This window comes from Monodon monoceros, unplaced genomic scaffold (assembly GCF_005190385.1).
Source record: "Monodon monoceros isolate NGI ecotype Baffin Bay Population unplaced genomic scaffold, NGI_Narwhal_1 Super_Scaffold_1, whole genome shotgun sequence".
NCBI classification, from domain to species: Eukaryota; Metazoa; Chordata; class Mammalia; order Artiodactyla; family Monodontidae; genus Monodon; species Monodon monoceros.
The window spans coordinates 37,530,442-37,555,197 of NW_021703765.1; the positions used below are offsets into that span (position 1 = coordinate 37,530,442).

Below are 24,756 nucleotides of genomic sequence, written 5' to 3' on the forward strand. Positions count from 1 at the left end.
TGATCCCCCTCAAATTCTTTCTTGATCTTCCCTCAGAGTAAAGCTATCTACTCTGTGTGTGTTTGTTTGGATGTGTGTAATTCAATACTATTAGATATCTTTCTATATCTGTATATAAATCTATCTCATTTTTTAACAGCTATAGAGTATTGGATTGTATTAATGTACCATGATTTAATTAGTTCTATCTTTTGTGTTTTATCATTAATATGCTTAGTGATTTCTTTGTACATTTATGAGAAGATACCCATAGGATAAATTCCTAGAAGTGAAATTTGCAGGGTCAAGGGATTTGTGCATTACATTTTTCATAGATATTGCCAAATTATTTTTCTAAGAAGTCACACTAATTTATATTTTAATTATAATGTCTGAAGGTATCTAAAGGTGATAATCTTACCCATATTCTTGCCAACTTTAGTTAGTGTCAGACATTCATCTTGATCAATTTAACAGGTAGAAAATGATAGTTGGTTTTAATTGCTTAACATTTGTACTTTTTGACCTTCCCCTTCACACTACTTGCATATTTTTCAATGGGGTTATGATTTGTGAGAACTCTAGAATGGAGGAGGGGAAAGGAAAATATTTGAACTCTCAATACACTGAAAATAAGAAAGAGTGCTAGATCTGTAAGAAAGTAAAGTTTGTCTTCCATAATCAGAATTTGAAGTTGAGGTTTCTGAAAGTAGTGTAATTTTACGTGTTCCCCTTTCAGCTGCTGGGTGAGGTTAAGACCAGAAGCTAAGCTAGTAGAACAAATAATTAAAGACATAAGTTTAGGCCAAAATTGATTGATTTAGTAAGTGTTGAGCAAATTATGAATCAGCTGCTAGCCTTGATTCCATAGATTGGTAGATGAGACTGACAATTGTTGCTTTAGATGGAATTTAGTTGGGAAGCACCAGATTAAATTAAAACAATTATAGTTGGAGTAAATGCTCCATAGGAAAAGTATGAGGTGGTATGAGAGCATATCAGGGCTGCCTAACCTATGTGTAGTGGGTGGTCAGGGAAAAATTAGAGGAAACCATTTAACTGAGGTCTAAAGCATGGATAGGAGTTGGGGAAATTGGAGGAGGGGTAGTGTTGGGCATGAAGAGAGAGTAGTGTAGAGGTGGAGACAGACCTTTTTGGGCCTTTGGTCCATGTTAAGGATTTAAAATGTTATCTGGAGAACAGTAGAAAATCTTTGAAGGATTTTAAGCAAGGGATGGGCTACCAAAAGTGTGAGGCATCCTGGCAGTGATACAGGAGTATGCCAGCTCTATCCATTTTTCACCCACCTCAGCCATTAAGAAGCAGCCATCTGTGTCTGACTGAACTGTTTGTCCTGTCTGGGATCGATAGGATCCATTCAAGAACCATCTGTTGATTATGCATTTTCTGTGGCAAAGAATATTACTAAGTTAAAGCAGTTTCTGCCTTACAGCCACCTATCCATCCATATGAACATGTTTTCTAGTCTGTGATTCAGTTTATCAGGGAAATAAATAAATAAGGCTGTCCAACAGTTGTTAATAAATCCTTAATAGATTTTTGTTTCAAGATAATGGCTTTTCTTCTGATGTCCTTCTATAAGAACTGCAGTAATGCTCATTGGTGCGTGTGTGTATATACATATATATATTCGTTTAGTAAATTTTTTTGCTGCTTCTCTATATAGAATGCTTCCCTTGGAAAGAAGGTTCCTGTATTTACAGATAAAACAACATTTTTTTAGCTATTTGTTGTATTTATGAGCATTATCATCTACTGTGGTTATAAATTTCAATCTACATAAAAACACAGTGATTAAATTAGATGATGATATTCTGTATCATATCAAAACAAGTAGGCATATGGTCTGAACAGTGTAAGAAAATAAGTAATGATCCTATCACTTTCTGATTATGAAGAAATAAAACTAGATTATGAACTCAGTATGAATTAGTGAGACTAGATGGCATTTCTGTAATCCTTTGAATAAGTTTGTTTCCTATTGTTTACTAGTCTGGATTCTTCTTTCTGAAGCTTTGTAATTGATCCTTATTTGAATTGTTTGTGAATTATTGTGAATCCATTTCTTACTTGTGTGATGAACTAAACTTGTATCGCCCTTTTTGGGGAGTATGCTCAACTTTTTAGGTAATACTATGTTCTCTTATATTAGCCAGCCAGACTTTATTATTATTATTATTTGTTTTGATGTACCTATTCATATACAAGGCCCCTGGAAAAGGGCTATACTTAGTACCTACAGGAGCTTAAGATTTAGTTCAGTGAGGTGAGATATAAGAAAATGGTTTCTCACAATACGTTGACTAGTCCTTACTTGGCTTATATTGGTACAAACATAGCAGTATACACACAGACTAACGGGGATATAATATTGAATTTATGGTTGCTTTCTCTGGTGGTGTCATATATTAGTGAAGAGAAAGAATTAAAAAGAACTAACATACTTAGTCATGTCACCTATCATGTGCCAGTTTGTATGGTGCTTGCAAACTCCTGATTGAACAGGAAAGGTTATTTTTGGTCTGTGCCCAGCATGGTCCCCGGCACATAGCAAACATTAAATAAACGCTAGTTAAATTGAATGGAAGATTGAGAAAATAGGTGTCTTTATAAGGAAACTGTGAACTGTAAAAACGTAGAAGTTGATTACATCAGACCCATTATTTAGCCTTATATTCTGTTGCCAATAGAGTTATTTCTTTAAGAAATTATGAAATGGCTTGTTTGCCCTTTCTGTTAACTTTGCATGTCTTTGTAACAATTTATGGCTCTCTTATATATAACTTATAAAAATTTATTTGAAAATCATTTTTGTGATTTTCTTCTGGAATTGCTTGTTGTGATTTGTTGCATTAGTTTATTATTTGTTCTACATAAAGTTTTAAATGGAAGTAAACTTTTCTCTGAAAATTTGGAGAAGGGTATAATTTATGGCAATTTCTAGTTTTTCTCATATTTTAGCCTGGGTTCCACAAGGAAAGAAATGAAAATTATGTTTTGGTATTTGGATTCCATACTAAAACCATGCTCCTGGTACAGAGTTCATTCTTTGGAATATACTGGGAAATGTGTGTTGAAATCGTGAAAATTTTTACTTTAGTGTACATTGCAGAAATGATTCTGAATTATTTTCAAGAGATTAGTAGCTCACAAATTTTAAAAAACAGTGTAAAATGTATACTTTTAAATGTTTGTGGTAAAATAAACATAACAAAAAATTGACCGCTTTAATCATTTTTAAGTGTGAAGTTTAATGGTATTAAGTACATTTATCCTGTTATGCAACTATCATTAGCATCCATGTCCAGAACTCTTTTCCTATTGTAAAACTGGAACTCTATACCCATTAAACAGTAACTCTCCATATCTCCCTCACCCTAGCCCCTGGCAATCACCATTCTACTTTTTCTTTGAATTTGACTATTCTAGGCACCTGATATAAATGGAATCACACAGTATATGTCTTTCTGTGACTGGCTTGTTTCATTTAACTTGATGTCCTCTGGGTTCATTCATATTGTAGCATGTGTCAGAATGTCCTTTCTTTTTAAGGCTGAGTAGTATTCTATTTGTATGTATATACCACCTTTTGCTTATCCATTCATCTTTCGACAGACACTTGGATTGCTTCCACTTTTTGGCTGTTGTGAATAATACTGCTAACATTCTAAAATATTTTGGTTGAGTTGCTACTAAATCTTCTCTAAAGGTAGTATCCTCTTTCATTTATGACAGTAGGCATAGTCCAGTTGTGAAGAGGGAGTGCTTTGGAGTTGGACTTTTAAGATTCAAATCATGGCTGATCCCTTCCTGTCTGTTTCACTGTGGGCAGATAACCTTTTTGATGTCTATTTTTATTCAACTGCCAAATGCAGATAATAATGGTACCTTACATTATATGGATAAATTAGGTTTTATATATATATTTATCTATATATATATAAAGTGCTTAGAACAGATTTGAGTATTTAAACTCATTTTGATGCTAAGAAGGCAAATACTTGGATTAAATAATACTTCTAATACTTGGATTAAATAAGGCCTTTTCTTTGTGTGAGGTGTTTTGTGGGCAGAGGCAGAGGTAGGTACAAAAAAAAAAAAGATAGGGTTGAATACTGGGAAAGTTACCATTATTATCATTTTCATGGGGAAAGGGTCCTGGTATCTTAACCAGTTATACTCTATGGCTTGACTAACCAGACAAGCCAGAAGAATCAGAAATTGGTCTCTGTTATTGCCATCTCTCCCTTATCTTTATTCTATGCCAGCAACTTTCAAAAGCATGAAAATTGGTGGGCTGCAACTTTAGACAGGCAAACCAGGTTATGCAGTGGGTGGCACAGCTTTGTAAGGTCCAATCAGTTGTGACTCAGTATTTTACAGTTTCTTATGAGAAGGTTGGGATGCTAGTTTCCCCTAAAAGAAAAATGTGAACTCAAAAGTGGGTTAAATTTTAAATTGAATACTCAAATCTTGAGGACCAAGTGCACCTGGCCCAAATATTTGTCTTAAATCCAATAAACTGGCCCACATGAATAGTGCACTGGATTATCAGTCCTGATCATAAGTCCCCTACACCATCGTAATGTGGATGCCACAAAGTATGTTGTTCCTGAATATAATTGTACAACTTTGAATGATTCAATTTTAATTCTAGTAAAATTGAATTATGAAAATAGTGAATATAAAAGATTGTGTTCAACTCATAGGTTTTCCTTTTATATATGAATCTTAGGTCATATTTAATACTACTATGCCACTTAACACTGTAACCAGTAAAAAATGGATTCTGGTCAGCAATTAGTGAAATCTTACCTGCTCTTTTAGGAGGATGACTATACCCACAGAATATAGTGAGTAGGGGCATATTTTTGTCAAGATGAATCAGTTATTTAAGGCCATGTAATCCAAAGGGGGTTAAAAATCTAAACTTTGTCCATTTGGTTTCCCTAACATTTACTCTATTAGCTTGGCAAATATTTCTTTCATAAACAAAAAATATGTAATTGATTGAAGTGATATCTCTTTCAACCTATTTTACATTTTGTATTCTTTTATTTGACAATAATATTGAGTTTTAAATCAACATGGGTATTAAAATAGTCATAAATTCAGTTAAGATTTAGGGTACCATTTTAATAACATGACCAATCACCATCTTAAGTGGCTGTATTTCATGTAGTGTTTAATAGTTTTAATAAAATTTAGTACAGGATAGTCAGATGTGAGGATTTCTGTGTATAAAACTATTAGTTTGGAAATAATTAAAACTAGCAATCAAGGATCGCTCAGCCAAGATGGATTCCGGTGAGAAGGATTCTGGGAGGTTGGCAGGATGTATGGACTGGCATCTCCTCTCTCTTTTGACCTTTCCCAAATTCTTCTGGTTTGTGGTAACTTGTTAGTTCCACGTTCTGAACCAGGACCTTCTGTTGTAAGATAACTCATGCAAGTGGTTACTATCTTGCCTGGACAGGGCGGGCGGTTTTGGTCAGTGTTTCCCTTAACAGTCTCTTCGTCTCACACTGGCTCTGCCAGACACAGGCGAGGAGAGGCCAGGGCCTTCCTCAAGCTGCGGCCTTGGCATCCTCCCCGCCCGCCTGCCCACCTGACAGCTGGTCCATCCCTGGCCCTGTGGTGCTCGTGTCCACGACACGAGGTGGTAGTATTTTTATTTTTAAGGTTTGATTTTTTTTTTTTAATATAGAATTAGGTTTTTTATCTTGTGTCATATAACAGTCTATTTCCTTACCACCAATTTCTTTTTAATTTTGGATTAAATAAATAATTTGGAATAAATAAATAATTTTGTTTTGGGAAAAAAAAGACTAATCAAGGATAAGTGGTTTGGGTGACTTAGAACTGTAAGGAAACAGATATTTCATTGACTATCTCTGCCTCTTTAGTTCTCTTTTTTCCTCACATGAGTGAGCTTCAGAAACCAGAGTAGTTATCTTTTAAAGAATAATGACTTGCTAAGTTTGGTAGTAGAATGAGAAGTTAGGGTTGAACATAATACACAAAGGTTAGTAAGTTTGTCGTAGTTCTCAAACTGCTTAATTCAGGTATTGAGAAAGTTTGTCTAAATTAAGTGAGGATATTTTAATTAGGTTAAATTTTTTTTTTTTTTTTTCAGCCAAACCAAACAGGAAGCTTACTTTTCTCTACCTAGCTAATGATGTCATTCAGAACAGCAAAAGGAAGGGGCCAGAGTTTACAAAAGATTTTGCACCAGTTATAGTGGAGGCTTTTAAGCATGTTTCAAGGTATGATAATTGTTTTGGGTACTAGGTAACCTGTTGTAAATGCCTAATGTGTCCTTTTGCTAAAACTTGCCTTAAGACATTAAAGTAAAACAAAGTATATATTTCTTTGAAGTTTTCACTTGAAAAGACTTACCTGTAATGGCATTTGTAAATGTGTTAAATACTTGCTGTGAAGGAAACATTTTTTGAGCTGTTACTAAGGTGGGCATTTGGAGTACTTGAATTTCACCTTTTCCTTAAGTAACCAAAAGCAACTGCCATTTTGGAATGAAATTCATTAAGAATGAATGAATGTGTTGAATTGAAAATTTGAGTGCTTATAAAACTATCAATCTTCCAACTAATATTTCTGGAAAAACTTAGTACCCCTTTCTCTCATATTGCTTATAATGATTTTAAGGTTTTCTAGTGTGTGGGTGTATGTCATAACATTTTTAAATGCTTTGGAAATATAGAATATTTAAAATAATCATAAGCCTGTTGAAAATTTTGCTACAGAAAAATTCTGAAGGTAGAAATCTGTACTTTTAAAATGCTTATTTCCAAACATTATATGCAAATATTTGGTAGATTACTGGGTAAACATTATTGGGGTAGGCGATTAAATCAATCTAAATTATAGAATTCAGTGGTGAATGATGATCTGTGTTGAATGATTTAAGGATGAAAGTATACTTACCACATGCCGTGCAGGTTCAGTCACAGTAGAAGCATTTTTTAAACAAAATATAGAGTGTGGAAAAAAAAATTACAGAGTGTGAGACACTGCAGTATATTGCTTTCTTAAATTAATATTATTTATCCTTCAATTTAGATACTCTTACCATCTTTTCAGGTGCTGGTATTTCTTAGAGTTTAGTCCTGGGCCGCCTTCTGGTGTCATATTCTTTACTAGCCCTCTGGGTGATTTCATACATTACATGTATTTATTTATTATCCATACCGTAAAAACTGGCAATCTTATGCTTCAGTCCAGATGTTTTTCCTTTTAGTCCTGTATATCCAATTGCCTTTTGATTTCTAGTTGTATGCCTCCAAACATCTCAGACTCACTGTGTCTGTTATTGAACTCACTATGTCCTTCCTCCCTGGCAAACTTGCTTCCTCTCTGGGTTCACTCTGTTGATGAATGGCAACTCCATCTATCCAGATGCCCATGTGAGAAACTAGGTGTTATCTTGAACTCTCTGTGATATAGTGATTTATAATATATCAACTGTCCTTTCTCCTTCACGCCCCTTATCCCTTATAGTACATATAGTTCCCTCGGTTCTTTAGATTTCTTTCCATTCCAATTACCATAATGTCATTTCTGTATAATTACAGTAGCCTCCAGTATTGTTTAATCCACTTAGGAAACTGTAGCCAGAGTTGCAGAGCTGATACAACACTCTCTTGCCTTTGAGTGGTTCTCATTTGTCCTAGACATCAAGTCTCAGGTCCTGAGTAAGACTTCAGGTATTCCTTCATGGCCCAGGCTACCTGTTCAGTCTCCTGTCTCACATTCCCTGTGGCCATCCCCCCACCACCACACTCTCTCACACACACTCTATACACTATACAGTTTAAGCTAACTGAATCTCTTTTAGTTCTTTCTCCCTTAGGCCTTTTAATATATGTTGCTTCTCCCTAGAGTTCAATAAAATATTTATTGACCACCTACTATGTGCTAGTCAGTGAGGATACAGTAGTGAAAGACAAAGTTCTGTTCTAGTAGAGCTTACATTTTAGTGGATGACAAAGTAATAGACAAGTGAATATATATTAAAATGTCAAAAGATAAGTACTGTGAAGAAACTTAAAACAGGGAAGGAGCTAGAGAGTGTGATGGTGCTCAGTTGTTTTATGAGATAAAGATTGACTGTTTTGGGGAGGTAGCATTTGAACAGAGACTAAAGGGAGGGATGAAACGAGCCATTTGACTCTAGGAGGAAAGGATCCTAGGTAGAGAAAAAACTTGGTAGAAACAGTGAGATAGCCATGTGCTGGGCATGTTTGAAGATCAGCAAGGAGATTTATATTTAGGAAATGTGGACTGAGAGGTAGCCAGGAAGCAGAATATGTCCACTTTGTGGCCCAGGATAAGAATTTCGCTTTTATTCTTGGTATGATTGGTGGTTCTTAGAGAACTGAGAGCAGTATGATGTGATTTACTTTAGTAGGGAATAGAATGAAGGAGATAATAGTGGCTCATTCTATAGTGGTAGTGATGAAGGCGGTGGGAAGTGGTTGGAAGTAGTCTGTTTCCCACTTCCCTGTATATCCAGTCTTTAGAACTCAGATTAAATACATCATTTCCTCAAATACCCCTCCTCACATATCCTTCCTGATCTCTCTTGAAGTGGACTGTGTCTCTCTGTTAAGCCTGTTTTTAACACCCTGTTCTCTTTTGTGGCACTTATAAAAATACAGCTGCCATAAAGCTCCATTTGTATCTCCAGTGTCAGAGATAGTACCTTGATCAATAAATATTTGTTAAATAAGTTTAAAAATCACCCATTAGAAGTCTTCCTTAGCTTTATGTTCATCCCCCATTAGGTTAGGGGTATCTTCTTGATAACCCCTAGTCACCAGTACTAACACTTTGATCATTTTTTGTTTAATAATATGTCTCTAAGCTCTTTAAGGGAAGCAGGGAATATGTCTATCTTAGTCACTTCACCCCTGAACTGCTGGTCACATAGTGGAACTCAGTAAACATTTGGGCAGCTTTTTTCAGGGAATGAGTGTCATTGTATTTAAAATCACCATTTTCTTTGCAATAGCACTATGCATTTTACTGTTAATATTTTTATCTTTCTTTAGTGAAACTGATGAAAGTTGTAAGAAGCACCTTGGAAGAGTGTTATCTATTTGGGAAGAAAGGTCTGTTTATGAAAATGATGTATTAGAACAACTTAAGCAAGCTCTGTGTAAGTATATAATCTTTTATCATTATCTCTTCATTAAAATGTATTCTCTGATTAAAACTTAAATGTTCTTTCAATTCAGATGGCGATAAGAAGCCTAGGAAGCGAACATATGAACAGATAAAGGTGGATGAGAATGAAAACTGTTCCTCTCTAGGATCTCCAAGTGAACCACCACAGGTAGTGGCTTTTCTCTGTTAAGGGAGTTAATTGCTAGTACTTCATGTAGCCATCAAGCTTTACTAATTTCAGTGTTTTACTTCTGTAAATTGACTTTTATTATAATTCTGGGTACAGGAAAGAAGCTATGTGAATAAGTCTTATTTTCTGATTAATACATTGCTTATGTTTAATGTAGTGTGCTGTGTATTGTATATTAGGCGCTTACATTTTGCGTAGAAAGAGTATTTGATTGCTAAGTATGATTAGGTCTGATGAGATATCTACCATTTAAACAGTTTCCTTTTAAATAAATAAAACATTATATGATAAGACTATTTTGTTGTTTGATTTAAGTATGCTAAAAATTCCATGCCTAGAGATAAGCACCACTCTTAAGTATTTTTGCTTTTAAACATATAAAAATGCATGTTAGAGTTAACGAGTATGTATTCATACAGTTCTATGTAACTGTATAAAACCATGTAGTTCCATGGTAATAAAATAAGATGAATCAGAATCATTATCTTAATACTCCATGTCCTCCCAGGTTGATACAATGTAGCATTTTCTAACCATCAGATGATTCCAAAAAGACATTTTTACCTTAATTATGTGGGCATTGAGTCTTAAAGCTTCCTGCTTCTATGTTTCAAACATATAGGAGGGATAGATAAAATTTTAAAGGAGAAAATGAAGACATAGCCATAGTCTTAAAACAAGGTAAATATTGCCATGGGCTACAAATGGTACAGAAACATAACTCAAAATGTGAGCCAGAGTATGGTTCCTGCTGAGCTTTTGTCTGGAAGCAGACATGGTTTGCAGAAATTAGTATCCTGTAGAGTAACAAGAACTTAAGGAGTTGGAGACCTGGACCAGAACTCACTGCGTGAAACCTGAAGGTGGATGGAGCTCTTTCCGCCATGAAAAGAGCTTGAAATAAAGATACAACCAATTACTGCCTGGAATTGTGAATTTATATCAGTGTTAGTACTTAGGAGGCAGAAAGAATTTGACTGAGGGTCTCAGCTAGTACCTGAGTCAAGCCCCTGTTGGGGCTTAATGACAGGAATGCTGAAGCCCATATGGTCACCATGGATAAGAGCTTGCATAGAAATGTAATAGGAACATAACGTTTGGAACAACCAAACACTAAGGCTTATATTTCTCTGTTTGGTAATAATTCAAGACAAGGAATCACTTTTTGCTAAGAGCCCCGTAATGACTCCATGAACAGTATTTTATCCCAGTTCTAAATATAGGGCCTTACCCTCTTCTGTTCTACCTCATGAAAGAGTAACCTAAGTTGTACTTCCTAGAGTTTCTGAGTAACCACCTGACTCTTCTCTAGTACTTGTATAAAATGCTATTGCATTTTTTTTTTTTTTTTTTTTTTCGGTACGCGGGCCTCTCACTGTTGTGGCCTCTCCCGTTGCGGAGCACAGGCTCCGGACGCGCAGGCTCAGCGGCCATGGCTCATGGGCCCAGCCGCTCCGCAGCATGTGGGATCTTCCCGGACCGGGGCATGAACCCGTATCCCCTGCATCAGCAGGCAGACTCTCAACCACTGCGCCACCAGGGAAGCCCCGCATTTTGTTTTATAATGACCATTTTCAGATTAGTTGTACTGCTTAATTCTCAGTGGTTCAGCTTTATAGTTACCATTTTATATATGTCATTCTTTATAAGAATGGCTAAAATTTCTCATTATAGAATGTAGTTGAACTCATTTCATTCTCCTCTGTCAGGAAGTCCTAGGCTAGTGTTGTTTCAGACAACTTTGCTTTCTTATCTGGATCCTTGACTGAGCATTGGGAGAATTAGCTCATGTAGGAGTGTGAAGGTGTGATGAGAGTAGGTTGTAATTAAAGCATGCGTACATCGTCAAAACTGTAAAGCCAGGTTTCTTCTTAGAACTCCGGAAAATTTTAGAACTTTCTAAGACTGATTAAAAGATAAAAATATATAAGTTATTTGGGGCACCATGAGGAACAAGCTTCCTGGTAATTGTCATTGCTCTTAAGCTCACTTTCATTGTAGAGGTGAAATATAACAGAATTATTTTTTTTAATATTGGGATTTTAAACATGTAGTGGTGAATTAAAAGCACACTTGGGATAGTATATTTTTTATTAGGTTCCATTCATTCTTATCATGTTTGGTCATTTGCTATGTGCTAGACCCCAGTGGTAGCATTTTTTATAAGGGAATAACTTAAAGAAAAATCAGTTACTGGCTGTCAGTGTCATCTAAATATATACACAGAATTTGAATATCCTGTATTTTTCATGTATGTGTGTAATTTCCTAGTGTTCTAGAATCTAGGCTTAGAGATGAAAAAAAGAAGGAAAAAAGAAAAAGGGAGGTGGGATGGGAATGGAGACTAGCAAAAAGAAAATTTACTCCATTTTCTTTGGAATAACTTTAGATATATTATGAATTGTGAAATCATCAGCAGAGACTTGCCCTTCCCTCCTAATTATAGCTGGTATGAAAACAGTGCAACTAAAATATTCTGATGATAAAATGCTGGTTAAGCATTATATAAATATTAGTCACCAGATATATATGGAACTTCGTAATATTTTAATGATCTTAGTAACAAACCATAGGATAGTTTAGGTGCCATATTTGAACATACATATTCCAAAATTACATTTCTCTTATGCTTTAACTACTTTATTGAGAAATGGAATTTGGGGGGCTCTTGTATGTTGTGGTAGATGATGATTTGTATCCCCCATCCCCCAATATCCAATTTAATACAAAAATTCTTATGTATAACGATAATACAGTGACTATAGCATATATAAAACTTGTATTCTCCAGGTTGAAATTATAGCCTGCCTTTTACCACTGTATGTATTTGGCTTATAAATGAATCACGTTTTAATAGTCAGATAATTATTTTTACATTATCTGTCTCCACCACTAGAAATATCTATATGTTCCCAATTTATATATTTCCAATACCTAATATAGTGTAGCTTTTTTCTTAATATATGAAAGAAATGGACTGTCTCTGAAAGCAGCTTAAACTAATAAATAGCCCATAAGGATTAAGGAATATGAAATAAATTTCAAGTCTTTTATATTTGTTTAAGCTTCACTAATTTTGGTTCTAAAGTTGTATAACTTTTTAGACTCTAGATCTCGTTAGAGCATTACAAGATCTAGAAAATGCAGCTTCTGGTGATGCAGCAGTTCATCAAAGGATAGCTTCTTTGCCTGTTGAAGTTCAAGAAGTATCCCTACTAGATAAAATAACAGGTAAGAAAAGAAAATGTGATCTGGAACTTTTTTGGGAGTTGGAGTAAGGAAACCACATATGACATTGTTTTTGTTGTGTAATAATTTCGTTATTCTGTGCCTTTCTTAGATAAAGAATCTGGAGAAAGACTTTCTAAAATGGTAGAGGATGCTTGTATGTTGCTGGCAGATTACAATGGAAGATTGGCAGCTGAAATAGATGATAGGAAGCAACTCACTCGAATGTTAGCAGATTTTCTTCGTTGTCAAAAGGAAGCCCTTGCAGAGAAAGAGCATAAATTGGAAGTGCGTAACCTTTTCCTTATTTAGTGCTTATTTATTTAATTTATTTTTGGTAGGAATTTTAAAATAGCTTAATATTCCTGAACATTTTGCATTTTTTGGACATAGACCTTTTAAACAATGGCCCAGGTAAGCTACTCCTTGCATTCATTGGTTTCTTTTTATTTGAACCAAATCAATCTGCCTAAGTAAATTTAGAAATTTGGAATTCGCAAAATTGGTTGCATTTTAAAATTATTCACGTGAAATTCCAGTAATAGTATTTCGTCTTCTGAGCTTAAACCTTTATCTTCAAGAACAAAAATAATGGGAAAATAACAGTTGGTATAAAGTCTGGTGTCAACTACAGTAAATTATGGTTGGACTTAATTTCTGTCTGACTACATGCAGTCTTTTGGGTATACAGTTATGAAATAAAGACTTTTTGTTATGAGTATCCCCAGTCTCCCTGTTCCTGAACATCATTTTTGTTTGGAAAGGTAGTCTTCAAGTTACTCCTTTATTCCTATCCTTGATTCTGATGCTTAACATATTCCTACCCGACTCTTGGCTCAGACACACCCTTAGGTAGAAAGTTACTATTGCTTCTTTAAATTGAATGATGATTGATACTGTTGATGAGAAGTCTGGACAGGTGGACTTCCACCTGGACAGGTGGAAGTCTGGACACCCCTGGAAGGTGCAGGGGTTAAAAAAAGAAACACTCAAATTTCCTTTGAGCAGAGTAGCCATTGTCAGGGGTGGATGAACCAGATTGGTTTTATTTAAAAGAATCTTTCATTTGATTAGTTCTTGTTTAAATTGTTTGCTGCTGTAGCAATTTCTTTTTCAAATAATATGTAGGAGAATTTCTCATATGTCCGGATCCCTTTTTCAAGACAGTTCTCTTTAAATTTGTAGGTATGTTATGATGCTGCCTCTGTTAAGTTGCTTTTATTTATTAGAGTTTAGTTCTTGTTTCAGCAGTCTCTAATTGTGCCAAAGATGATTGCCATCTCTACCTGTGAAAGCAGTTAATTAGTATCAGCAGCAGAGCTCTCCCACCCCAAATTGTAGCACTGTTTAGCATTGCACCTTTTCAGTCTGCCCCTCCTCTGCTCACATATACACACTCATAGTTGTTGGCATTGTACTCTACCTTTAGAGAGGCTGCCCAATTTTACATAGAAAGGAAAAGATAGAATTTTTCAAAATACATTTCGTAGTTAACTTGCCAGTTTTTGATCTTGTGATGGAACTTCAATCCTAAACATACTGTTACTTGTTTTATTGTTAGCAGAATTAAGGGTAAGTAATGTCATACAATTTTTGTCTTTAGTCTTTGGTATGGTTTCTTTAACTTCTATTGAGCTTCTGTTGCAGGTATTGGACATGGGCGTATCTTCTAACGATGTCATCATCATTAGCATATTCTTCCTGCTAAAAATAAATATCAAAATCCAAAGCCTGAATTGTCTCATGTTTTTGAAAATTGAAGACTGAAGCTCTGTTATTCTACTGCATACTGCTTTCTCACTTAAACTGGTTATATATCACTCGTTACAAAAATAGCATTTATGTTTGAAACGTGTAGAAAAAAGATCAGATACCATCCCACCTTAACTCCCTCTTTTCCCAGTGCCTTCCAGCCAGAGTTCATGATTGATAATTATAGGTGGTGAGGCTGATGATAATAATGGCAGTAAAATTTACCATGTGTCAGGTACTTTTCTAAGCACTTCACATATATCAACTCATTTAATCCTATGTAGCAGGAAATGTTATTATCCAGATTTTACAAATAAAGGAAACTGAGGTACTGGGAGATTAAATAACTTGCTAAAGGTCACAAAGAGGTAGTGAGTTGTTTAGAACCTAGGGAGTCTGCCTGCAAAATGACAATTTTGCTTTCAGTTTTTGCTTAAATGTACGATTACAGCAACAGCTAAAGCCCTCTCTCCAACTCTGTTTCCTCCCTCCTCGGAGGTAATCACTTTCTCAAAATAAAGTGTTCTAGGAACTTTTTTGTTGTTTTTTAGCATGACTGGATTTTCATATTATAAATAAACCGCCTAAATTATGTCAAACGTTTCTTACAAGTAAAAAATATTTAGATTTCTAATAAACTAGGAAGTTATTCCATATAACTCTTTGTAAATTATCATTTATAACTATGTGATTCTTGTGTCAGAAGATGTGAAAATGATTTGAGTTACTTAGATACTTTTTTGTACCAAGTAGGTGGTATCCCTTTGAAGTTGAGGCTGAGAGGTCAGGATTTATACTTACCATATCAGCTGTGATAGCATCACATAGTTTTCACTTATCAGGCATCTTTGAACATCAACTGTGATTGACTAGGTATTGACATGTCATTAATTGCTCTTTAAAAAAAAAAGGACATAAATTTAAAGTATCAGCTCAGGAATTGGCTATTTCATATTTCTTAAGGAAGCCACTATTAAAGCATTTGTAATGAATGAAAACATGAAGTGTTTTTAAAATTTTTGAAAATTATGAATCATTTTTTAAACTTGTAACTACCTTCAGCTGGTTATTAAAGCAGATAACTTAAAATAGACTAATAAACCTAATTAATAAACCTAATTTATGTTTAAAAATCTATTTCATAGATTGCTATGGGAATCATTCGCCATGATAACATCTTTGTTGCTCAATTTTTAATACTTCTTTTCATGATTCAATTGGTATAAGAAAACATGCTTTTATAAAATTCCAATTTAGACTTCCATAGAAAATTGGAAATCAAAGTTTGATGGCTCTTAAAAGGAGAAATAAAATCATAGTTCCAAGTTCTAGAAGTCAGGATGGGAAAGCTGTCAGAAAGGATAGTGTTTATCTTTTGTAGTCTTACATCAGTATATTCAGTTTTACCTCATTTAAAAAAAAATGAGGGGGGCTTCCCTGGTGGTGTAGTGGTTGAGAGTCCACCTGCCGATGCAGGGGACACGGGTTCATACCCCGGTCCGGGAGGATCCCACATGCCGCAGAGCGGCTAGGCCCGTGAGCCATGGCCACTGAGCCTGCGCATCTGGAGCCTGTGCTCTGTAGCGGGAGAGGCCACAGCAGTGAGAGGCCCGCGTACCGCAAAAAAAAAAACCCAAACCAAAAAAAAAAATGAGGGCATAATCATTTTATGAATGTTGTTTGTTTATGTCAGTCCCTTCTCATGGTGTCAGATTGCATCCATTGAGTTGCTTTAAGTTTTTTGCATTATAGGTAGTACCAGAGAGAACATCCTGGTGATGCAGGTTTGTACAGCTGTGCTAGTATATCTATCTGTTGGATTGATTCTCAGAAGTAGAATAAAATAGGTGGGTCAAAAAGAATGTCTGTTTAAATGTTGATAATGTACTCAAGCCCTCCAAAAGGTTTTGCCTTTTTAAACTCCTTAAAGTATAAGTGCATCTTTTCCTGCACAACCTCACCCAACACTGAATGTCAGTGATCTTTAAAATTTTTGCATTTCTGATAGGTTAAAAAAATTTTTTTTATTCACTCAGATTGGTCATTTAAAAATATTTATTAGCCTTTTTATTTCTGCTGCAAATTTTTTATATCCTTTGGCTACTTTTCTGTTTGGTTCTAAGTTTATGGTTCTAAGACAAATTAATATTTGTCTTTGCCTTTATAGATTATAGGTTTTTTGGATGTAGTTAAGATCACCTTCTCAATTCATAACTACAAAAATACAAGTTTTCTATAGTTTTTTTCCTAATAATTTTATCCATTAGGATTTTTTTGTTCATGGTATATATGATGTAGGGATATAACTAATTGTCTGAAAGTGATAGTAAATGTCCCGTCATTTATTGATTATAAAGATTAGTCAATTAATAGTCTATATTTTACTATATTGTAAAATGCCATTTCTGTCATTTATTTCTATATATACATGTGTATACATGAATGTGGTCAGTTTTCTGTTCTACTGGCTCATTTGTTTTACCCACATTTAGCTGCTTGGTAGATTTTTGTTTTTATTACTTTTCGGTATTTTTCATGTCTGTAATTTTAGCTAATCATGATTATTGTGCATATGAATTATATTTTCTTCCCACTTATTATCATATATATTTGCCTTCATAATTAATATTTTAAATGACATTTTGCTAAGTAGACTTTTTTTTTTTTTTTTTTTTTGGCGGTACACGGGCCTCTCACTGTTGTGGCCTCTCCCGTTGCGGAGCACAGGCTCCGGACGCGCAGGCTCAGCGGCCATGGCTCACGGGCCCAGCCACTCCGCGGCATGTGGGATCTTCCCGGACCGGGGCACGAACCCGCGTCCCCTGCATCGGCAGGCAGACTCCCAACCACTGCGCCACCAGGGAAGCCCAGTAGACATTTCTTAATTGGTCTTTTCAAGAGTGCTTGCTTTTATAAAATTTTGTTTTCCAAAACGTTCAATTTCCATTTTTTAAAAATGCTTAAGTATCAATTTTGTTTTGCCTGAGACATTTAGTGATTAGAAATGCTTAATGTTGTCTCCCAATATAGGATATAAGAATGTTTGAAATATATAACACTGAAAATGCAAATTTAAAAGTCTGTTGCTGAAGGTGTTGTTTTCATGTAGCTTTTTTGATGGTTATTGATTTATCAAATTACAAATACCATTCAAGGGGATAGTAGGAAGAATATGGAGAACTGCTTATGGAATCTTTTATCTGTGGTTCAGTTATTTCTTTATATTTTACTTTGTTTTTCCATTGAAATCATATTGATTAAATTTAAAATTAATTTGATAAGATGGAGCTATATGGATTTTTTAAAGGAGCAAATGTTACTAGTTTCTTAATGATTTCTTAGATAATTTTTCGAGATCGAAATATCGTTAAGTCTAAAAACTTTTTATGGTTAATTTATCCATTAGTCAAGAATCATGTAATCTTTTAATTATTTTTATTAATTATGCAAATAAGCTATTTTCATCATAGGAAAAAAAGCTACATACGCAAAAGGCTTAGCACCATGTATTGGGTCCATGTATTATTTTGCATATTGTCCTTTTCATGTAATATTTTATGTTCATCTTATCATGTCAGTGTTTACATTTTTAACGTATGGATATATCATAGCTATCTGTTCTTTATGACCAGTTGCTTTCATTGGTTTGATATTATAAACAGTATTGCAGTGAACATCTTTTTTTTTTGGCCATGCCACGCGGCTTGTGGGATCTTAGTTCCCCGACCGGGGATTGAACCCAGGCCCTCAGCAGTGAAAGCACCGAGTCCTAACCACTGGACCGCCAGGGAATTCCCAGTGAACGTCTCTTTTATTAACCCTTTACTCACTTATTTTTTTTAAATAAATAAATTTATTTATTTATGGCTGTATTGGGTCTTCATTGCTGAGCGCAGGCTTTCTCTCGTTGTGGCGAGTGGAGGCTTCTCGTCGTGGCTTCTCTTGTTGCGGAGCACGGGCTTTAGGCGCGCAGGCTTCAGTAGTTGTGGCACGTGGGCTCAGTAGTTGTGGCTTGTGGGCTCTAGAGCTCAGGCTCAGTAGTTGTGGCGCACGGGCTTAGTTGCTCCGTGGCATGTGGGATCTTCCCGGGCCAGGGATCGAACCTGTGTCCCTTGCATTGGCAGGCAGATTCTTAACCGCTGCGTCACCAGGGAAGCCCCCTTTACTCACTTATATCATCTCCTGTGATAAATCCCTAAAGGTGAAATTGCTGATTCATGTTAAAGACTTTCAGTAAGATTATACTAGATCATTGTCTTAAGTGATTCCCAGATAATCGTTATCTGTATAGGTCTTCTCTTCTGAGCCATTCCTTTTCTCTAGAGAAAATGTTTTAAGTTTGCTGGGTAGCTAACATAGGACATCTGTATTCAGAACAGTGCCTCACCTCTTATCTGTGTGATTTGGGTCTCCAAATGCAGATCTTTGGCTTAGTTTCTTATCCCTCATTTTTTGGCTCTATGGGATGAGTTTTAACAGATTGATGTAAAGATATCTATTTGATCTTCATTGTCAACCTTAAGACTCACCGTTATATTTCAAGGAGGTTGATGCCCCAAAGTCCTGAGACTTTCAGAATTACTCAGGATGAATTACATTATTTTTGGTCATTTTCCCTGTTTCATTTTTTTCCATCTTTCAAAAATTTCAGAACATTTGTGTACTGTGGTTCCCTCTTCTCTGTCTTTGTGGGTTTCTGCCCTTATAAATTGTTTTATTATTTTAGTGACTTTTGGGGAGGAGTGGAGATAAACATGAGTTCACTTTGTTATATAAATGGAAGACCTTTTGTGTCTAATTAAATAGAACTAATAATATGTTTCATAACTCCTGCCAAATTACTCTTGTCTGTTGCCTGGTTAACAACTGATATTCCTATTCCCTCTCTTAACTGTCTACATCACGGCAGCCAGATTGATCTTTTAAGAAAACAGGTCTCATCATTCCCCTATGTAAAACTCTCCAATGCTTCCCATTACACTTTTGGATATTATTTTAAACTCCATATAAGTCCTATGAGATCACTAGTCTTGAGTCTCCATTTAACCACATCTTGTAACCATCTCAAAGGCATCCATTTTGCTCTTTAAGCAGATGAAGCAAGTTCTCACACCAGAGCTTTTGCTTTGCTGATTGCTAACAAGGTGGCTGGAGTGCTCTCTCCTAATCTTTACTTAGCTGGTTCCTTTTTTCATTCAGGTTTAAGTTCCTCTGTCACCTGTTTAGAGCCCTTCTGTATCCATTTCATTTGATTCCACCTACTCTTCTCCTGTATTACATTGCTGATTCATGCCAATACATTGCTCCCTACCACTGTATTACATTGTTATTTTTGTTTTTTTAATTTTTTCTTCATGGAACTTACCACTGTTTGAAATTTAAAACTTTGTATACTTAGTTATCATTTGTACCTGCCTGGAATGTGAACACCGTGAGAAGAAGAACTTTGTTTTGTTTTTCATGTTTATTGCTATATCCTGAGTGCTTGGAGCAGTCCTTTTCTCCTGCTAGGCAGTCAGGTGTTTTTGTTGAGTGAGTAAATGATAGTTGGCCATCGAATGATGAATGAATGAATGAATGCTAGTACAAATTTAGTTTGCAAGTAGTATGTAATGTTTATATTTTAAATTGGTGATTTCTTTTGTAGATAGATTACAAAAGAATGATGCTTTGATAAAATGATTAAAGATACTTGACGTTTTTGAAGAAAGTCGTATCCAGCACAAAATAGGTTAACTAATTTTTGTGTGTGTGTGTGTGGTACGCGGGCCTCTCACTGTTGTGGCCTCTCCCGTTGCTGAGCACAGGCTCCGGACGCGCAGGCTCTGTGGCCATGGCTCACGGAACCAGCCGCTCCGCGGCATGTGGGATCCTCCCAGACCGGGGCACGAACCAGTGTCCCCTGCATCGGCAGTCGGACTCTCAACCACTGCACCACCAGAGAAGCCCGGTTAACTAATTTTAATCATATTACTATAGCCCAGTACTTTAAAAAAAAGTGGTTGTGTGTTCAAGGACTGTGAATTCTAGAACTGCAGCTGAGCATTTTGAACAAAAGAATGAATGACCATTTTGAAATTTTAAAATTATTTTACCAGTTTGCCCTTTTTTTCCTTTAGTAGAGTAACACATTAACAACATGTTAGAAAACATGAATGACAAATGAACAGTAGTACTCATGAGTCCATAAGTGCAGAATTTGTAAGCATCACGGTGCTACCTGGTGGAAGAACTGGAGCTACAAATGAAATCAGTCCTTAATCCTGTGTTTGTTCATTAGGCTCTAATTGCTCTCTGCTTGTTAACTCCTTCGTGGAATAGAACTCATAATAGTAATATCCTTCAAGAGAGGCATTGCTCTCTCAGCTTGCTGTAGCAGCTGAGAATTACTAGGAATGAGATGAGATTGATAAGTAGGTTGGAACCAAATTGTGAAGGGCAGTGAATGGCTGGCCGAGCAGATGGTTATAATAGTCCAGAGGACAGAGAGGACTGGTAGTAGTAGTGTTTGGAGACCTGCTTATAGTTGCTAAGTGGATTAGAATGGCGAGAGATTTACAATAGGGAGACCAAGATATGACTTGATTGGAAAATTTTATATTGTGGGTAATGAAGGCCTGAACCATAGTTGATGATAGCAGTGAGAAAATAAAGGAATGGGCAGGTATGGGGAACAATTAAATCACCATAATGTGTTAATTGGGTCTGAGAAGTAGGAGGAATCCGTGATACATGAGATATTGAAAATGATGGGACGCATAATTCTGGCACTGACTAAGAGGATATTGAACTAGGGAACTAGTTTCGGGGAGGGGGGAAGGATGGTTTTGGTTTTAAGTAGGTCAATAAATTTTAGTTCTTTAAAAAAAATTGTAGAAGTATGTGCTCCTCATGGTTTAGAAACCATTGGTAAGCACAGAGGCCCCCTAAAGTCTCATTACCCCTTAAATAACCCTTGACAAGATTTGGAAGATGGAATCAGTTATTATGTTAGCATCTAATGACATTTTTACACATTGTCCTTTTTACACATTTACTGTAAACGTTTTCCCATGATTACAGATATTCTCATTTTAATAGCTAGATCATATTCTGCTTTAAAGAAGTATTTCTTTAGCCAGCTACCTGTTTAGCATTTGTATTTTCCAGTTTCTTGCCATTGAAAAACATTGTTTTGAATCACCTTTTAGCTAAAAATCTTTGCTTATCTGTGATAATTTTCTCAAATTCCTAGTAGGGGAAAACAAGAAAAAGTAATAAGCGATGCGATTTTCATGCTCAAGTCAGGTAGTTTAAGAAAATGAAATGAACGTCCTCTGCAATGGCAAGAGAAGGTGGAAGTGGGGACTCTTACATTGTGGATATAAATTCGTATATCACCCATTCTATGTGAAGGACAGTTGGCAATAAGTACCAGAGCCCTTATTTTACATAATGATTTTTTTCTGCTTTTGGCCTTCTACCAGATCATTTTACATTGCATAGTACTCTAAAAGTAGTTAGTGGGACAAATTTTGGGAGCACTTAAAGTGATGGTATAGTTTTATTTTCTTTTACATTAAAAAAAATTGTAGTTAAGATAGACATACAATTGATCATATTAACGATTTTTAAAAGTGTACAGTTCAGTTGTGTTAAGTATATTCATGTTCTTGTGTAACCAGTCTCCAGAACTCTTTTCATGTTGCAAAACTGAAACTATACCCATTAATCAACTCCCCATTCCCTACTGCCCCGGCTACCTGTCTCTATGAATTTGTCTATGCTAGGTATCTAATAAATGTGGAATCATACAGTATTTGTCCTTTTGTAACTGGCTTATTTCACTTAGCATTATGTTCTCTAGGTTCATCCATGTCATACCATGTGCCAGAATTTTATTTTTTAAGGCTGAATAATATTTCATAATATGTATAATACCACATTTTGTTTTCCCAATTATCCATCAGTGGACACTTGAGTAGCTTCCACCTTTTGGCTATTGTGAATAATGCTGCTGTGAACATGGGTTCATAGCAGATATCTCTTTGAGTCCTTGCTTCACATCTTTTGGGTATATACCCAAAAGGGATTGTTGGATCATATGGTAATTCTGTTTTCCATTTTTCTGGGAAAATGTTATTACCACACTATACTATCTATAATGACAACTATTTTAGATTCCCACCAACAATGCACAGGGTTCCAATTTCTCCACATCCTTGCCAACACTTGTTTCTGTTTTTGTTGGTCAGTAGCCATCCTAATGGATGTGAGGTGGTATCTCACTGTGGTTTTGCTTTGCATTTTCCTAATAGTGATATTGAGCATCTTTTCATATACTTGTTGGCCATTTGTTTAGCACCTTTGGAGAAATCCTTTGTCCATTTTTTAAATGAGTGTTTTGTTTTTTCATTGAAAAATGATGGTTATAGTCTTAGATTGATATTTGTTACTCGAAATAGTTTGGAGATCATCTAACCTACCCAGTGCTGGAAATTATTTTAGCACACTTCCTGAAAGATAGATTAATCTTTCTTCCCAAAAGATAGGTTAATCTATCTGCTTGAATGTTTCTGATGTGAAGGGAGCATACGGTTTTGAGAGTAGTCTTCTCCATTTTCTGGACAGTTGCTAGAAATTTATTATATACTTTTATTTATGAAATTTCACAAAAGTATTTGTTCACCTATGTGTGTGTGTGTGTGTGTGTGTGTGTGTGTCTACATTCGCATTTATTCGTTGGGGAAAACGTGGAATATACCAGAGATCCAGAATGGTAGATAAAAACCACAACCTACTATTGATATTGAAATTGCATAATTTGAAATAGTAGCCCTCTTTTAGTTTCTCCCTCTCTTCTCTTTCTTCCTTACCGACCAGTTTTACTTATAGAATCCTAGATCCTTTTAGTGGTCTGTAGAGAATCATTTTTCTTATTTTTAGATTTTATTACATTATTCATATATTATTTGTCATTAAAAAATTTACTTGAGGGCTTCCCTGGTGGCACAGTGGTTGAGAGTCCGCCTGCCGATGCAGGGGACACTGGTTCGTGCCCCGGTCCGGGAAGATCCCACATGCCACGGAGCAGCTGGGCCCGTGAGCCATGGCCGCTGAGCCTGCGCGTCTGAAGCCTGTGCTCCGCAACGGGAGAGGCCACAACAGTGAGAGGCCTGCGTACCACACACACACACACACACACAAAATTTACTTGAAAAGCTCTTCCAGTCAACTATGTCAAAATAAAGGACAGAGATGTGGAAGTCATGAAGAATAACAAAATAGTGCATGTCCTGGCGTGTCTGAGAGTGCCTTTCCTTTCTGCTCACCTGTGAATGTCTGCTTGGCTGAATATAGAATTCTTGGGTCACTTTTTTTCTTTTGGCCTAGTTACTGTATTTTTTCCTTTCTCATACACATTTAACAGTTTGACTATCATATGTCTAGGATATTGGCCTTTCATTAATTTGGCTTGACATTGATATGCCCTTTTATCGGAAAAATGCATGTTGCCTTTTATTTTTGTTAATTTTTTATAGTTTCTTTTTAAATTCCTATTACATATATATTGAATCTTTTGAATCTTTATTCCACATTGCTAATCTTTATTCCACATTGCTTATCTGTTTTCATCATTTTTTCTCCTTTCTGTTATTTTCCTTCAGTTTTTCCCATGAGTTTTTGTTGACGTTGCTGTTGTTTTTTTTGTAGTTGTCCTTCCTTGCAGCATGCTTGTCTAATGGTGGGAGTGGAGAGTTTTGTCAGTTTTTTATCAGTCTCTATTGAAAAAAAGAGATTTATTACAGCTTTTACTTGGCCAGTTCACAGATTCTGCGACTCTGAGGCAAGTGCATAGGAAATCAGAATCAGAGGAGGTGTTACGGCCAGAGTTTTGTGAGTTTGCCCAGTCAGCCCAGACCTCACTGGAGCTTTGCCTCTCTTTTGCCAGCCCACCAGCCACACCATACAGTACTCCTTTAGTCATTGTAGTGCTTGGACCCCCTCCGTGCTGCTGGGAGTCCCCACGGGCGCAGGTTGCTTTGTTAAAGTGACACATACGAGAGTCTGCAGTATAAATATCTGTAACGAGTGTAAAATAGTCCTGCCTCCAGAGCTTGGTGAAGTCTACAGGAGTGTTTGGACCTATTCAATGTAAATGTAAAATACTGCTTAATTTGCTACTGTCTACTTTTTATAAACCTTAATATATGTTTCTTTGTAGGTTAGCTTCTTATATTTTTTATTGCTAGCAATGAGTGCTTAAAGCATTTTCTCTCCTTTTATTTTATTTTTGTAGCAAAATTCATTTTTTATTTGAATTTATTTATTTGAAAATTTATTTATCTATTTTTGGCTGCGTTGGGTCTTCGTTGCCGCACACAGGATTTCTCTGGTTGCAGTGAGTGGGGGCTACTCTT

At 35.8% G+C, this 24,756-nt stretch overlaps 1 protein-coding gene across 3 annotated transcripts in view; it reads left to right on the plus strand.

Moving 5' to 3' along the window:
- RPRD1A (regulation of nuclear pre-mRNA domain containing 1A) overlaps positions 1–24,756 on the plus strand; it is a 72,509-nt gene that overhangs the window by 25,062 nt on the left and 22,691 nt on the right. For 2 of the 3 annotated variants that reach the window (XM_029228834.1, XM_029228841.1), the window contains exons 2-6: positions 6,137–6,266; positions 9,072–9,178; positions 9,258–9,355; positions 12,481–12,607; positions 12,717–12,892. In XM_029228834.1, the coding sequence (XP_029084667.1) occupies positions 6,137–6,266; positions 9,072–9,178; positions 9,258–9,355; positions 12,481–12,607; positions 12,717–12,892 (638 nt within the window). Of the gene's footprint in view, positions 1–6,136; positions 6,267–9,071; positions 9,179–9,257; positions 9,356–12,480; positions 12,608–12,716; positions 12,893–14,251; positions 15,011–24,756 lie in introns of those variants that run through there. The other variant, XM_029228850.1, reaches the window with a different exon arrangement.